We start from the raw sequence: 14777 nt of genomic DNA on the forward strand, positions 1-14777 counted from the left end.
ATTACTTTTTCTATTTTCCGAAATTTCCGATCACAGGAAGTAGAGTTTACATCTAGCGCATATTTTTGTCTGTAGCCTTCTGATCATAATGCTTAACATTTTGTACGTCACCTTGCAAACTGCTCGGCTTCTTAACTGAGACCTTGAATCAATGATCAGATCAGCCCAATTGGTGATGATCATAGAATATGGTAAATTCAAAACAATCCTAATCTTGTATCAGGATGTTATGATCGAGATATTGAAACTTTAGGGTTATTGCCAGTTCCTAACCTTCGATATTGGTCATGCCACTTGGGCTCTTTGTTATGGCCATGACACCTCTGCCCATGCAGTTATGCATCAAGATAGATGTAGATGCCAGACAAGTAGCAGGACTCTCACTTATGTCAGATTTTATTTATACATTGTCTCAACTGGCGAATAATAACTTCTGGCGCAGTCTGATAAGGAGCTCTTGATGATACAGTTCCTTCATTATATGTGTGTATGTTTTTCAGTGTGAAGCAGGTGATTGGCCTTGGGGAAGGTGCGGGAGCTAACATCATCGCCAGATTTGCGGTAGGAGAATGTCAAATGCCTGATAGTATTACCTGCCTCATTTGTTGTTTTGGAAAATAATAATGTCAAATTTGGCTTCTGTTTGCATACACTGGGTCTTTTATTCTTAAGAATATAAGACATACTTGGATATGCAGATTTGAGAACAATGTATGTATTGTGTTAGATCAGTTTAGCATACCATTTCTTAAATGCCCCTGTTTTATGGCTGTTTTATCAATTTGACAAATATTCTGAGACTAATAGACAATCAACCACGAACCATATAGCATAAACATTTGATGTTTAAGAATTGACTTCAATATTTTGTTGTTTATGGAGGTATAAAGGTAAAAACTGTGAATACTGTGTCAGTCCCTGTATTGGGTTTCCTGTTTATACCTCCATTAAAGTAAACACATTGAAGTCCAATTTTATGAATAAATACATCCACAATAATAACTTCTCAGGCTGCTTATTAAATCATTAACACAAAACTGTAGACAACATTACAAAATTGGTGATAGCGTTTGGCACAATAATGCAACACATGCCCTGCCAATTCTATTATAAGCCAATCAGAAAACAGAAGACCCTCTGTGGGTGGGCTTAACTTTTTTTAGTTTATCGATGCATAAACACAAAGAAAACTTTGGTTAGCCACTGACATGCCCAGAATCATTTGCAATTTATTTTTTGATTTTGCACCCAATTTCTAAATGACTTGTGTCCTGTTTTATGTAAACAGATTAAATACACAAAGATTTCTTGCTGTTAGTTTCAACATTCATTTTTCTTATTTGAGGGTACTTTTAGCAGGGGCTGTCGGGTAGCCTAGTGGTTAAAGGGTTCGCTCCTCACGCCGAAGACCCAGGTTCATATCCCGACATTGGTACAATGTGTGAAGCCCATTTCTGGTGTCCCCTGCCGTGATATTGCTGGAATATTGCTAAAAGCGGCGTAAAACCATACTCACTCACTCACTGACTGACTGACTCACTCACTCACTCAAACACCCACCCACCCACCCACCCACTCACTCACTTATAACATTAGCTGGGATATTGCAGAGTGCAGTGTTAAACAAAACAAACAAAACTTTTAGCACCTAATCATAAAGTTTCTATGCATGCTAATATTTGTTAGATTAGTTAAGATATTATGAAATAAAAAACTGAAACAATATGCTATTGCCATATTTGGATAAAAGTATTCAGTTTCCAATTATATATGATTATTGACATAATTGTTGCAAGAGGCAGTACTTTATTTGAAAACTTTACTTTTGTACAGATGGCCCAACCTAAACGTGTCCTTGGCGTGTGTCTGATCCACTGTACCGGGTCTACAGCGAACTTTATGGAGGCAGTCAAGGACAAGGTATGTAACTGTTCCTGAAGCTTCACACCCTGCTACCTTTATTCTTGTGCGACTGAGTTGGGTTGAATGCTGCTGTGAACAGAATTTCAGTAATATCGTAAAATATTTAGGCATAAAAAAATTAACAGTCTTGGGTCTCAGGCATTGCATGCATCATCATAAAGTTAGCCGCATGTTACATTTTAATTTCCATTTTATTTCCAAACAACAGCACAAAAACATTAAGATTTCTCTCACTTCTGTGCAACTCTGCCCATGGAACAGTGTTGCCTTAGACAACAAGGCTTCATGCTCTGTGCCCCCTGTCCTTGTTTGAGTGTGTTGAAAACTGTCTAACCCTCTTTATGAGAACAAGAAGATAATGCTCTATTATGAGATCAAATACAATGTTGAATTCATGTTTATTTCTATCTCTGATGGATACAGTATGCAAAGCACAATAATTGGAATGATCACCAAGTGGCTTTCATGAGTCAGAAATAAGACCATGTTTCCTTTTGATTTGGAAATATTTGTCTTCCTCAACTTCATGTCTATCGGTACATCAGGTCAAAGCTTTCATCGGATAAAAAGAAAGATTGGATAGAATTTATTTCGATTGAAATGTGTCCCTGTGTTAAACAGTGGTGTTTGCATGAAGATTTATCATCAATGATGTCAATTGACATCACGGACACATCTCTATGCTACTTGAAGCACTTCTCAATGGAACCATTCATCGTTCACAAATGTCAACCTCAGGGCTATCTAGCTAACTCAATAGGAGCTCTTAGGATTCCAAATAGGAGACTGCATTATTCGGTTAGTTATGTAAGGGAGGTAACTCTATACTGTCCCTGAGATTCTGACAACTGTGGACCATTATGCCCACAGAAGTGGAGGTCTGGCAAATTAAAAGATAACAGATTGTAATTGGAATTTTTGTTTTTAATTATTTGATAGAATCCACAATAAAATCCGCTAGCAAAGAGAATTAGGCATAATGTATGTTGTTGATAAGTAAGGCCAAACAATAATTTGATAAAATAATTGAGTATTGTAATTTATGAGCCACAAGTTAACAAGGTCAAGTAAACACGAAATGATTAAGAAAAAGAACCTTGAATGATGTCCAAGTAAGATTAGCTCTTGGGTTTAGTATCTTAATTTTAAGTTTGACACTGATCAGATTGTGTTGATGAGAATTTGCATTCTCCATACAAGACTTGTTTTACAATTTTGTTCTGTTTTTTTTGTGTGCTACTATTGTCCACAGTTAACATGAGTAACTTTATTTTTTTGTTGTGCAATTGGAATGAAAGCATTTTAATTATTATTGTTGTTGTTATTGTTGTCGTCGTCGTCGTCATCATCATCATCATCGTCATCATCATTATTATTATTACTATTATTAATTTATATACCTCAGGTGTCCAGGTACTAGTATCTGCTCAAATGAGGTTTTATTTGTTTCCTGACCAGAGGATCCGTTTACATTTGAGTTATCATTCTCAACTCCCTGGGGAGTATACAAACCATGTTATTTCATCCACCTCTTTTTTTTTTTAATGCAAATCTTGTGTTTATGTGTCCACAGGTTAGGACGTGGAAACTTGACCAGATTGGAATGAACCCATCAGCGGAAGCTTACCTGGTGTTCCACAGATTTGGCTCAGTGAGTAACTGGCATGTTGCTAATACTACTTACCTTCAACATTCTTGTGTATTGACTTGTGCATCATGTTGTGTGTGGAAGGTGTTCGAGGGATGGGCATTAGGGGTGGGATGAGCAGGCATGAGACAGTGGTAGAAGCAACTTTTAGAAACTTCCATTCAAGATGAAGAATCTGGAGATACTTCAAAGAAACCTATCTTTATGTTTGTTTGTTTGTTTGGTTGGTTGTTGTTTAATGACACGCTATATTCTTGTTATATGATGGCAGTCTGTAAATAATCAAGTCTGGACCAGACAATCCGGTGATTGATATAATGAGGATCAATCTATGCAGTTGGGATACAATGACATGCTTCAATCAAGTCAGCGAGTCTGGCCATCGATCCCGTTAGTGTTCTCTTATGACTAGCATTGTTGCTCTTATGACAAGCATAGGTTGCTGAAGACCTATTTTAACCCAGACCTTCACGGTTCGGAACCTTATTTGAGATTGAATTGGTAAGATCGATTTTTTCAGTGATGTGTGAATTAAGTACATCTATTTTCAAAAGATTGTCATGGTTTAATGTTTAGTTTTCTCACTGCCAGATTATAAAGGCATTTGGAAAAAGAAATAAAAAAAATAATTATCCATTAACCTAAATGAAACCTTAGCATAAGAGGAGATTGCACCTTACAATTGTAATATTTTCCTTGTTAGTGATTCATTAGTTGTATTTTATTACAATTATGCTTGGCAGGTGTTATAAGAAGCTTCAGAAATTTCCCCAGTAGGTCAAATGACATGTTTTCTGAAGCAGTTACCATGGTTACCATTTTTTCAGAGATATTTTATACTTTTAGAATATTAGGTGTGTAAAAATTCTCTTCGGGATTAGGGCACACCTTGATAGCATCACATGTGTCAAGTTGTCATAAGCATATCACAGGTGTGTTGCCAATATGGTGTTCATCCATGGATGTGTGGGTGTGATGGGATGGATGTTATTTTGCTCTGAGTGTTTTCAGTTCTTTTAATGTATATATTGTGTGTATTTGTATTGTGTTTCAGGAATATACATGTAACATTAAGGTGCATCGTTATGTTTCATTTGTGTTCATTCTCATTTGTTTGCCTTCATTCAAGTGGTTTTCAAAGTGTTACAGTCTGGAGTGAATGAGTGTGTTAGGATTAATGCCACCGAGAAGTATTTCTGTTATATCACAGCGTGTCAGATAATGTGGTAGAAAAGTCTGTAGTGATGCAGATCTTTGACGTTTACCGCTTTGATGAAACCCGTGATCATAACTATTTTGTGGCAAGGCATAATTGATCAGGGATTTGAACCCATAATCATAGGATTCCAGCATATCTAATGGAGGCAACTCTGCACCTATCCCAGTGGTAGTAGTAAACATTTAAACAGAACCAAGTACATGTGTCCTGTCATCCTCTCTGCTTTGCCCAGACCCACTACAGGCAGGTGAAAGTCATCTTGCCCAATTGTATCCCAGAAGCTGCATCTTTCACATGACCAAGTTCATCGGGTCCTTATAAGAGTGGTGATGTAGGCTACTGGTCAATTAACACTTCAAAGACCCAAAGAAACTGCATAAAACCATCATCACTCACTCACTGCCTTTGAAATTCTCGTTAATCAACTAGCCCGAGACTACTAAATTGTGCTGAGGACACGTAAAAATCCATTGATGGTAGTCCTCATTGACTAGTGGCATTTGAGGGCTGTAATTCTGAACCAGTTCTCAATGCTTTAAGTTTGCTGCAATTTGGAACTCAACAAAACTGACAGAAAATGTAAACTGTGTGAACATTTTTTTCTTCATTAAGCAGGGCTAGCAACAAACTCTGAGGACTAGTGAAATAAGGTCCTCTGTACTGTTCTAAAACTTAGTAAAAGAAATGAATATCTAAAGCTGCCCTCGTGCATGCACAGCTAACACAGCTACTGTCAGCAGGAAGAATTAGGAGAAAATTAGTATAAAGTGATTACAGAAACCTCTTTTACAAAACAGTATGAATTGTTGTTTGCATTTCGAATGGAGAACAAAGCTTAGCCTTATAACAATGCATGGATTGTTGCTTATTAGATCAACCCTTCTAAATAATTTCTTTGTATAAAACAATATGACATTTTGCATTCTAAAATGCTTTTGGAAAGTTGGGCATGTTTTGGTCATGACTCATCGCATTGATGTTATGTGGTTATTCATAATGTATTTACAGTTGATTTGCTTAAATATTTATTTTGTTGTGTGTCATTTCTATTTTCATTTTTGTTGACTGACTGACATTTCTCCACTGTAAACGATATCAGGGCTTTCTAAGCTGTAAATGTGAATTGAAAACATACATTTTATTAATTTGATTGATTGAATATATGCATGTTAAGATAATGACATGGCAAGAAGATCTATGATTTGGAAGTGTAAAATTACATACCCGTACATGGAATTTAAATGGCTTTTTAATGATGATAATGTCCTTTTCTGTATGTATTATAATGATAACAGTGGGAGAAATTGTCATTCAGTATGTATTGTTCATGTCTGTTCTTTGCTTTGACTTCTTATATTGTATTATTTATGCCATTGTGTTACTGTGTGTCCTTCATGTGCATTATTCTGATTGATAGTGTATGATGACTGTTGTTGACAGTAATGAACTAATGCTTGGGTCTCCAAATATGGATAATGGAAAGCCCAATAGCTTGAATAAGGGCCAATGAAGATGAAATATTTAACATTGTCCTAGGTGGGGTAGGAAGGGGTAGGGTGGGGTGGGGTGGGGTTTAGCGTTGCATTCAAGATAATTGCAGTGGTTGCATGCATGTATGTGCATACTAGTCCGGACTAATGCCAGTTATACAGTGCTAGCCCACTGGGATACCATGCCACAGTTTTAACATGGATGCCCAACACAGACACAATATACTGACTCGAAGCCGACCAGTCCTTGTGTTATCCCCTCAATGCTGAGCACCAGGCAGGGTAACAACAAGTACCAACTTTTAGCATCTTTTGGTATGATGCAGCTTGGGACTGAACCACTGACCTGACACTCCATCCACTAGACCACAGAGTTGGTCCCCAATTGTCTGTAGTCTGTACATGTGTCCTCAGTACACATTCACGTTTCACTGTCACACAACTAAGAGGCGTCATCACAGTCACGTCATACTTCTCTGCATCTCTGTTGTCTATTACATTCTTTAAAACAGTTAATACATTTGAATAAATAATATTCATTTTCATGTTAATGTTCTAATACGATCATTATGTAAAGAATGAAATCTATCATGTTCTATTCTAATATGCAAAGGTGTATTGCTATTTTTGGTCACTGATATTGTTTCTACAGAAGATGGGGTCTTTCACAAGAGTATTCCGTTAAAGAGCACTTGCACCATGCAAAAGTTGACATCAACTTTCACTGTCTTTTCATGTTTTCTTTCATGGCTTTAGTCGACTGATGAGGTAACATCTAGCTTTGAAGAAACCCACTTTTACTTACTCTCACTCAGTTTATGTCAGAAAGGTGTCCAAGTAACTCTGTCTTCTCATCAACAGCCGTACAAATAATCGCCATTTGTTTGCTGTTCCAAAAATGCTTTGTAAGAGTCTTTTCCAAAGTTATTTCAGCTCTTTATTATATGATATGGTTTCAATGTGAAATTTTGATAATTTATTCTACAGCAACCTAACAGTGAAACAATAGATGTATAAAAATGTAGCTATGAAGATAAGTCAATGAAAATGAGTAGACAGAGAACTTACATGGACACTTTGCCTTATTTTTCTACTAGTTTATATTTACCCAAGATTTACAAGGGCAGAGGCCCACATGAGATGATCATTATTGATCAGCCTTAACAATGGCTTTGGGGAGTTAGTGCTACAAGTATTAAAATATTCTGGTTGATATATCATGCTGTATTCAGAAACTAGCTAACTGCATGAAGCTGATGGTAAATAATGTCAATTATTATCAATTGACACTAACATTATTAGAGTTATGCTTACCTAATGTTAACCTGACCTAACATTAACCTGAAGTTAGCCTAACATTTAATAACGTGTGGCTGCCTAATCAATATTCTGGGGTGAGGCTAACCTGCAACCATGAGAGGAACAGTAGCAAATATGTATTACCTTGAGATTGAGATACATGTCTGTACATCTGGATTACCATAATAGTACGGCTGATAAATATAAGTATCTGGTTGTATGTCTTCCTACACAACCAGACATGAGTATCATCAATGTGTAGATCCTGTTCTGAATCTTGTCAACAGATGTGTGATATTGATTCCATATTTGCATGTAATTGATCACCTGGGTAGAATATTGCACATTTTCTTCATAATTCTATATTGTACAGTAGGCCTTGACCTGATCCTGTTGGATCCAGACAGCTGTCAGCTGTCATTATCATAGATACAGTTTTAGCTGGTTATTATTACATAGTGCAACAGCGAGTTACATAACTTGTAGAAATAATTAGTGACTTCTTGTAGTGCTGTCACAGGATTTCAAATATTAGATAGATGTTGAAATAAAGTAGGATTTCTGTCTGACAAATCATTGTTTTTTTCAGGATTTCAATGTGGAAAATTACAAAATAATTGTTGACTTGTACCAAAGAGGAAAATTAAATTTTACATTCAGCAAATATTGAAACTTGTACATTTTGACTGATTTCACTTCTCACTACACAACAGTTATTTGTACAATATATTCACAGTACACAGGGTTTGAAATAGAGAAGTGATTCTTTCCTACTGTAGATGTGCTCATTGTTATGTATTTTTTCTCCACGTATGATTGTTTTATCCTATAGTAACACAATAATCATAGATGCTGTATGTTCAACAGCTTTGTTAGAAATAGCGCACATAATATACAAATGAAATTAAAAAATGTGTACAAAAAAATCTTTCACTTTTATATACATGTGTGAATATGTGTTACATGACATTTATGTTGATTTTTTAAAGAGGGCGTCAGTTTGCACAAGCTTGATATTATGTTTGAGAGTGTTCATAAATTGTGTTGTCCACAAGATACAGTGAAGTCAGAACCAGCACTTGTGCCAAGCATGGTTTAGATCCTCCAACAGAAGGGTCCTTTCTTGCAAATCAACCAGCATGTTTGTATGAAATTTTCAACTAAGTGGACTTTCGTTTGACCCACACTTGAATATTAAACTTTTGCATGGAACACACATTTCCAAACTCCTGAGGATTTTTTGTTTAGTGTCATGGCTCAATTTCTGATTAGTCAAAATGGGTAAGGAAGATCATATTTAAATTATCTATAACATAAGCACCATATGTGATTCGTACAATAAGCTCTGAAATGGCAGTTTTGGAAAGTTTCAACAAGAAGCCATAAATAGGCCATGTAGGCAGTACAAATTCACAGACACATTTTTAAGATAACAGTTGATAGGTGTTTCAGAATTTGTTTCAAGTATATTGAATGTGGTCATTATTTTTAGGATTGTTTTACTATGTGTTACAGTTTGAGAAAGCTGAAAATAAGGAGCAGCTCGAGAAAGTGATTGAGTCATTCCAGCAATCTCTACGATCAAAGATCAATGCCAAGAACCTCAAGAGATTCGTCCAGGCTTTCATGAAGTAAGAACTCTCCTTAAACAACCTTGTGATTAGGACAGACCTTTTTTAAAACTTGGAATTACAAATCTGTTCACTTCCAAAAAATGAAATGTGTAAAAAAAATGATTTTTATGAAAACCAGTGTCTTTTTTTTTCATTCTGCCCACCAGAAATATGTAAAATGTTAAAACCCCAAATCACTTACTGTTGCTAATAGTTGCTATCAATATGAATTAATTATTTAAAATGCTCTAATTAAACTTGCTGAAAAAATGTCTTAAGAACTACTAAAAATATTTAAGATCCCAAAATATATTTAAAGTTGGATTTATTAAAATTGATGTATATGTTTTTACTTATGCTGACTTGTTTTTTTGGGGGTGCAAATTAATTACCAAACAGCAACTAATTAAGATACAACATGTACACTGACTAGGCATGTTGTGTTTTTAAATTAGCATTTCTCAGTATGTTTGTCGCAGAAGCTTTTCCTAATGTAAATGTTGGTTAATGAATTTTGCGATCGGCTGATACACAATCATTTTATCTAACAGTTGTAGTATACGCAACCGTTTTATTAAATAGTTGTAATATGCACTTAAATTTTATTTCAATAGTGTATTTTTAATTTTTGTTGCGTAATTGATATGCTAGGATTTGTGTCTTTTTAATTCCATTTTTTCAACAGCTGTGTGGATGTTTGTGAGCAAACCAAAACCATTGGCAAGTAACATCTATAAGAGCATGTCAATGTCGAGTGTAAATGATTGGCAGATTTTTTCAACACAAACCACAATCAGATTACTGCTATCGACCCCAGTGAAACAAACCTTTGTTGCCAAAGAATATAGAAATATATTTAAATTGCCATTATTTCAAATAATAAAAATAGTCATGGTTGTTCTTATTGACTATTGTAAGTCAATATATTGTTTTCATTTGCAAAGAAGCATGCCTTTCTTTTTATTCACTAATTCACATTTGTTGTTTGGACTTGTGGTTCACCTACAGAATACAGAATACCTATCGGCAGTTTCGGTTTGATCATACTAATTTAGCAGCATGAGACGAAGAAGAAGCGCAAAACAAGCAGAAAAAAATGACTGTTTACATTTGTATGATTAAACCTCAAAATTAAATATCAAAGCAATTCATTAACATAATAATTTACTAAGGAAGGAGCACAATAAACAGTTGTGTACAATCTTCCTGGAAAAGGGCCTCCCTACATAAATGTATTCCTTGATGAGTAAAATACTGTAATACAGTATTTTATACAGACTAGGAATATTAGATTTATTTTGTTTTGTTTAAAATGGAAATAAAAATGAAACGTGCGGCAAACTTTATGATGACTATTTTATTTTTTTTAACTTCAACGATTTTAGCCATTTCAACATGTGACATTGTTTTGAGCATCTTCAGATTGTTATGGGGTTCAGTTTGAAATCTTCACTGAAAGCAATGGGCACAAGAAGCTTTCATTAACGATGACAGCCTGCAACAGGCATTTCAGTAAAAGAGCTTGCTGAATTTTGATCTGGTTTTAGATGTAGCTGGATTCTGTTCATAATGATACCTTTCTGAGGTATATATTTGTTCATTCAATAATTTACGGATGTGTCAAATTTAAGCCTTCAAAATTATGTGAACTTTTAGCTGTGTTTATCCAATTCAATGTATGGCATTTTATGATTTCAGACGTTCCAACATTGCTGACAACATTGGAAAAATCAAGTAAGTGTATGCTAGAACCAGGAACTCATTCAAGTCAAGATTGGTTGTAACACATGATAACAGGGTGGTGGTTCATGATAACAGGGTGGTGGGGTAGCCCAGAGGATAAAGTGTTTGCCCAGGTTCAATTCCCCACATAGGTGCCCTGTGTGAAGCCCATTTCTGGTGTCTCTCATTTCTGGTGCTCATGCATTCAACCTCTAATATATGTAGGCCACAGTGATGAAGTTTGCAATATGTAGTTGATGGTTTGGTAAATTTTTAATGTTTATGCTGGTTCGATACATATTTATGAATATCGATTGTAGAAATGCAACAGGATTGTTTATGTTTATTAAGATTACCATAGAAGACAATGAGAATGCAGATAACTCAATTTTAAGCATTTACTGGGTCCACCTAGTCATTATTGAGCATTAAATTGATTGACAGGTCTACAAAGGTGATTTTCATATTAATTTAAATATTGATATGTTTGAGTCGAGTCAATGTGGTGATAATAAACTTTCCAATCAGGGCACCTTCAGCAACATTGGTAACTGCAACATCAACTACATTCACTCACTCACTCACTCACTCACTTACATATGTTTGAGTCGAGTCAATGTGGTGATAATAAACTTTCCAATCAGGGCATCTTCAGCAACATTGGTAACTGCAACATCAACTACATTCACTCACTCACTCACTCACACATTCATGATCAACCATGTTTTACATCTTGTCACCAGGTGCTCTATCCTGATGGTGACGGGGTCGAAGGCATCGGCTAACCAACCAGTGCGCCTGCTGTTCGAGAAGATGAATGATCAGATCTCCAAGAAGAACACTGAGATGATGGAGGTGGATGGAGTGGCCAATGTTCTGGAGGAAAGGGTAAGGAGGATTCACTGCATTAGGATTTCATTCCTCTAGAGCAGAGTAGATCCTCAGTACCACATGCATGTTAGTATGCTATTTCATGGTACCTTTGATGGTAATGACTAATGCTCATACTTTCAATCACTGGTTTACTCACACTAGGCTCTAATTTTCATTTTAGGCTGCTGTGTTATGAGTGTGGCTTACAGTCCCACACAATAGCCGTTTTTCATTCACTCTACTCATTCTTTTGTGTTTAGAGCCTTTTTAAACAGGAGAGTAGATAGTCCTGTTACACGTTTCCATCCCACCTGTTGCAATAAAGGACTTGTGTGGTCTTTGGTCTGCTGGCTATTTCCATTCTAGGTCAATGCAGAGGCTGCAATTAGTGAGGAACTGAGACATTGCCTGTTGTAAGGTTAGATTGATGTACACACATTGTACAGTTTGAGTCAATCGACAACCACAGATCTGTGAACAACTGGAATTAAGCTTGACAAGATTGACATCTGGCCGAAGTCTGGCTTCTGTTTCAGGGCCCTTCACATGTCCTACGTTTACTTAATTCACATTCACAATTATTTTTGTCTTTATGCTGTCAAGACATGCAGGTTTATTGTTAATTCTTATTGCATTTTCTCCTTTATTCCAGCCTGCGAGATTTGCTGAAAGCTTCTTGTACTTCCTGCAAGGATTAGGAGTTGGTATGTAGTTGTGTCAATAGTTTTACCATTATTCATGCAGGGGTGGTTCTAGGATTTTTTAAAATGGGGTTGGGGGGGTTGGGCGGGTCCCCTTGGGCTATTTGTACCTTCAGTGGGTTGGGGGTGTCCACCAAAAAACATGATATGTAGACCATTATTAGGATTAAAAAAAATAAAAGAATTGGTTTCAGGCAATGACTTCTGAAAATATGTGGGCAGGCAGTGTTTTTATTTTTTTTTGCTTGTTCAAACTAGTATGTAACCAAATAAACAGTGGTGTACAATCAACCTGCAAAAGGGCCTCCCTACATAAACAAGCATGCAAACCCCTATTGCCGCAATGACCATAACACAAGATGTGCAGAAAGGCAGTGCACCAAGCTCCTCACAGCGATAGCAATTTGCCCTTTTTAAGGGTTTTGCGATATGTTATCATTATAAGGACTAGTGGACGAAAACTGTTAGTTTCTAACCCTGAAGTGCTGACCTATGAATAACCTGCATCGTCTAGCTGCAGACATTTATAGGATGTCATGTTGTCTGTATGTATTGCTATGATTTCTCTGTGTTTTCAGCTGGTGGGGTACCGATGATGCGGGGACAGAGGTCCTCCTCCTTCGAGGGCGGCACTCCACCCTGCCGCACCAGGAGCATGTCCATGGAGGAGGCTGACCAGCCCAGGGGCATCTACTCCATGAGCCCCCCCAAGTTTGGTGTATCACCCCCTAAGATGAGCTCCAGTCCACCCACAGGCAGTGTGTTATCCTCCAGCCCCACCAAGAGTTAAACAGGGACCCAGAGAAGAAGATTGAGGACGGGGAAGGTGGGAAGGGGGAGTTCTCCATATGTATATTTGTCAGAGAGATTGAGGCTTGTAGGTCCGGTCTTGTTTGTCCTTGTCCTTGCAGGGCATACAGTGTTATCATTTTCTGCAGCCAGCAGCTGTGGAAGTCCGTCAGTCAAAGTAGATTACGGCCAATGGTATTGACAGACAGACAAATGCCCATTACAACCATGCTATGCACTTGAACGACTTGATTGTTGTATTGGTTTGGGCTTGTATGTATTGAAGAAGTCTTTTATCATGCTTTTCTAGAATTGCAGGTGTTGCTGCCTCAACGGTAGCTGCAGCACTGAGTAGCATGTTCCCAGGTGTTGATAACCAGATGCACACATGTGCATGTATGACAAAAGCAATCAGTCGTATTATCTGTGTTCAGTATTTCTGATGTTTGTTTCATATTTCCTGGTTACATATCTTAATGGTTGATGAAATACAGGAGTTAGGTTGGTGCTTGGTGGATGTAATGGACTTGTTGGACTTTTCTTCTGTTGGCTTGACCTGGCTGCAAGACAAGTGTGGGATAATCTTTACCATCAACACTGCAATATGCTGCAAGCAAATGTCAATATGTGCGCACATTTGTGTATGACTACTTGAATAGTGCCACTTCAGGAAGCAACAATGGTGCTATCCATCAAATCAAATTAATATGCAAAGTTGTGTTTCATATTAAGGGTTGCCATTGTAGTTTCAAGCTTCAAAATTGTTCAAAGTTGCTATTTTTACCAGCAATGTTGGTTTCAAGAGAGTTCTCTCCCTTGTGGAGATTACATTTGTCTTGAAGAGAGTTATCTCCCTTGTGGAGCATACATTTGTTTTCATTTTGTTTTGGCGAGGTTCATTCAAGTATTTATGTCGGGCGATGGTGTTTGCTTATGGAAGTATTACATTGGTAGAGCGAATTGAATACAAATACTCAGCTGATATGTAGCATCTTTGAGCTCTTGAATGCATTTCCGCACATCCTGCAGCAGATATTATGTAGTGCTTGTGATCAAATGACATTTGCTTGAAGCACAGTGATGTGTGTTTCTTATGTTGTGAGTACTCAAGACAGCGAAGGTGTTCATCTATATCAGGGCCTGTATTTCCTGTGTGTGTATAGTGGGACATCCAGGGACATCTTCAGCCTGCTGTCCAACTGACGGTTGCTTTCATACCGACAGCTTGACCCGACACACTGCATGATTTCATGTTACTGAAGATGATCATTATCATAAAAGCATTCTACAAGTGACCTTCAGGTTGAATGTAGTAAGTTAAGGATATCTCAGCAAAAGTTTAGCATCTTGATAATGCAGCTGTTTGTCTATCATAATGTTCTTTGAACATTGCCGAAAATCCCTCTGCTAAATGTGTTGTGAATATGTCAAATGATTCTTCATGATGTTAGCTGAATGAAAGACTTCTTTACTCTTTTCTTTTCTTTTCTTGTGAGCATC

The 14777-nt window shown here is 36.9% G+C and overlaps 1 protein-coding gene across 2 annotated transcripts in view; it reads left to right on the forward strand.

The window, feature by feature from the left end:
- The window catches only part of LOC139453148 (uncharacterized protein ZK1073.1-like), a 68290-nt gene extending 53804 nt beyond the window's left edge, over window positions 1-14486 (forward strand). For both annotated transcript variants that reach the window (XM_071234775.1, XM_071234776.1), the window contains 8 exons: window positions 501-561; window positions 1834-1920; window positions 3497-3574; window positions 9095-9210; window positions 10891-10926; window positions 11658-11802; window positions 12440-12491; window positions 13067-14486. In XM_071234775.1, the coding sequence (XP_071090876.1) occupies window positions 501-561; window positions 1834-1920; window positions 3497-3574; window positions 9095-9210; window positions 10891-10926; window positions 11658-11802; window positions 12440-12491; window positions 13067-13278 (787 nt within the window). In that variant the 3' untranslated portion in view covers window positions 13279-14486. The remainder of the gene's footprint in view (window positions 1-500; window positions 562-1833; window positions 1921-3496; window positions 3575-9094; window positions 9211-10890; window positions 10927-11657; window positions 11803-12439; window positions 12492-13066) is intronic.
- Window positions 14487-14777: the final 291 nt, after the last annotated feature.

The sequence above is a fragment of the Haliotis cracherodii genome, unplaced genomic scaffold, assembly GCF_022045235.1.
Source record: "Haliotis cracherodii isolate W230 unplaced genomic scaffold, xgHalCrac1.p SCAF_9, whole genome shotgun sequence".
Classification (NCBI taxonomy): Eukaryota; Metazoa; Mollusca; class Gastropoda; order Lepetellida; family Haliotidae; genus Haliotis; species Haliotis cracherodii.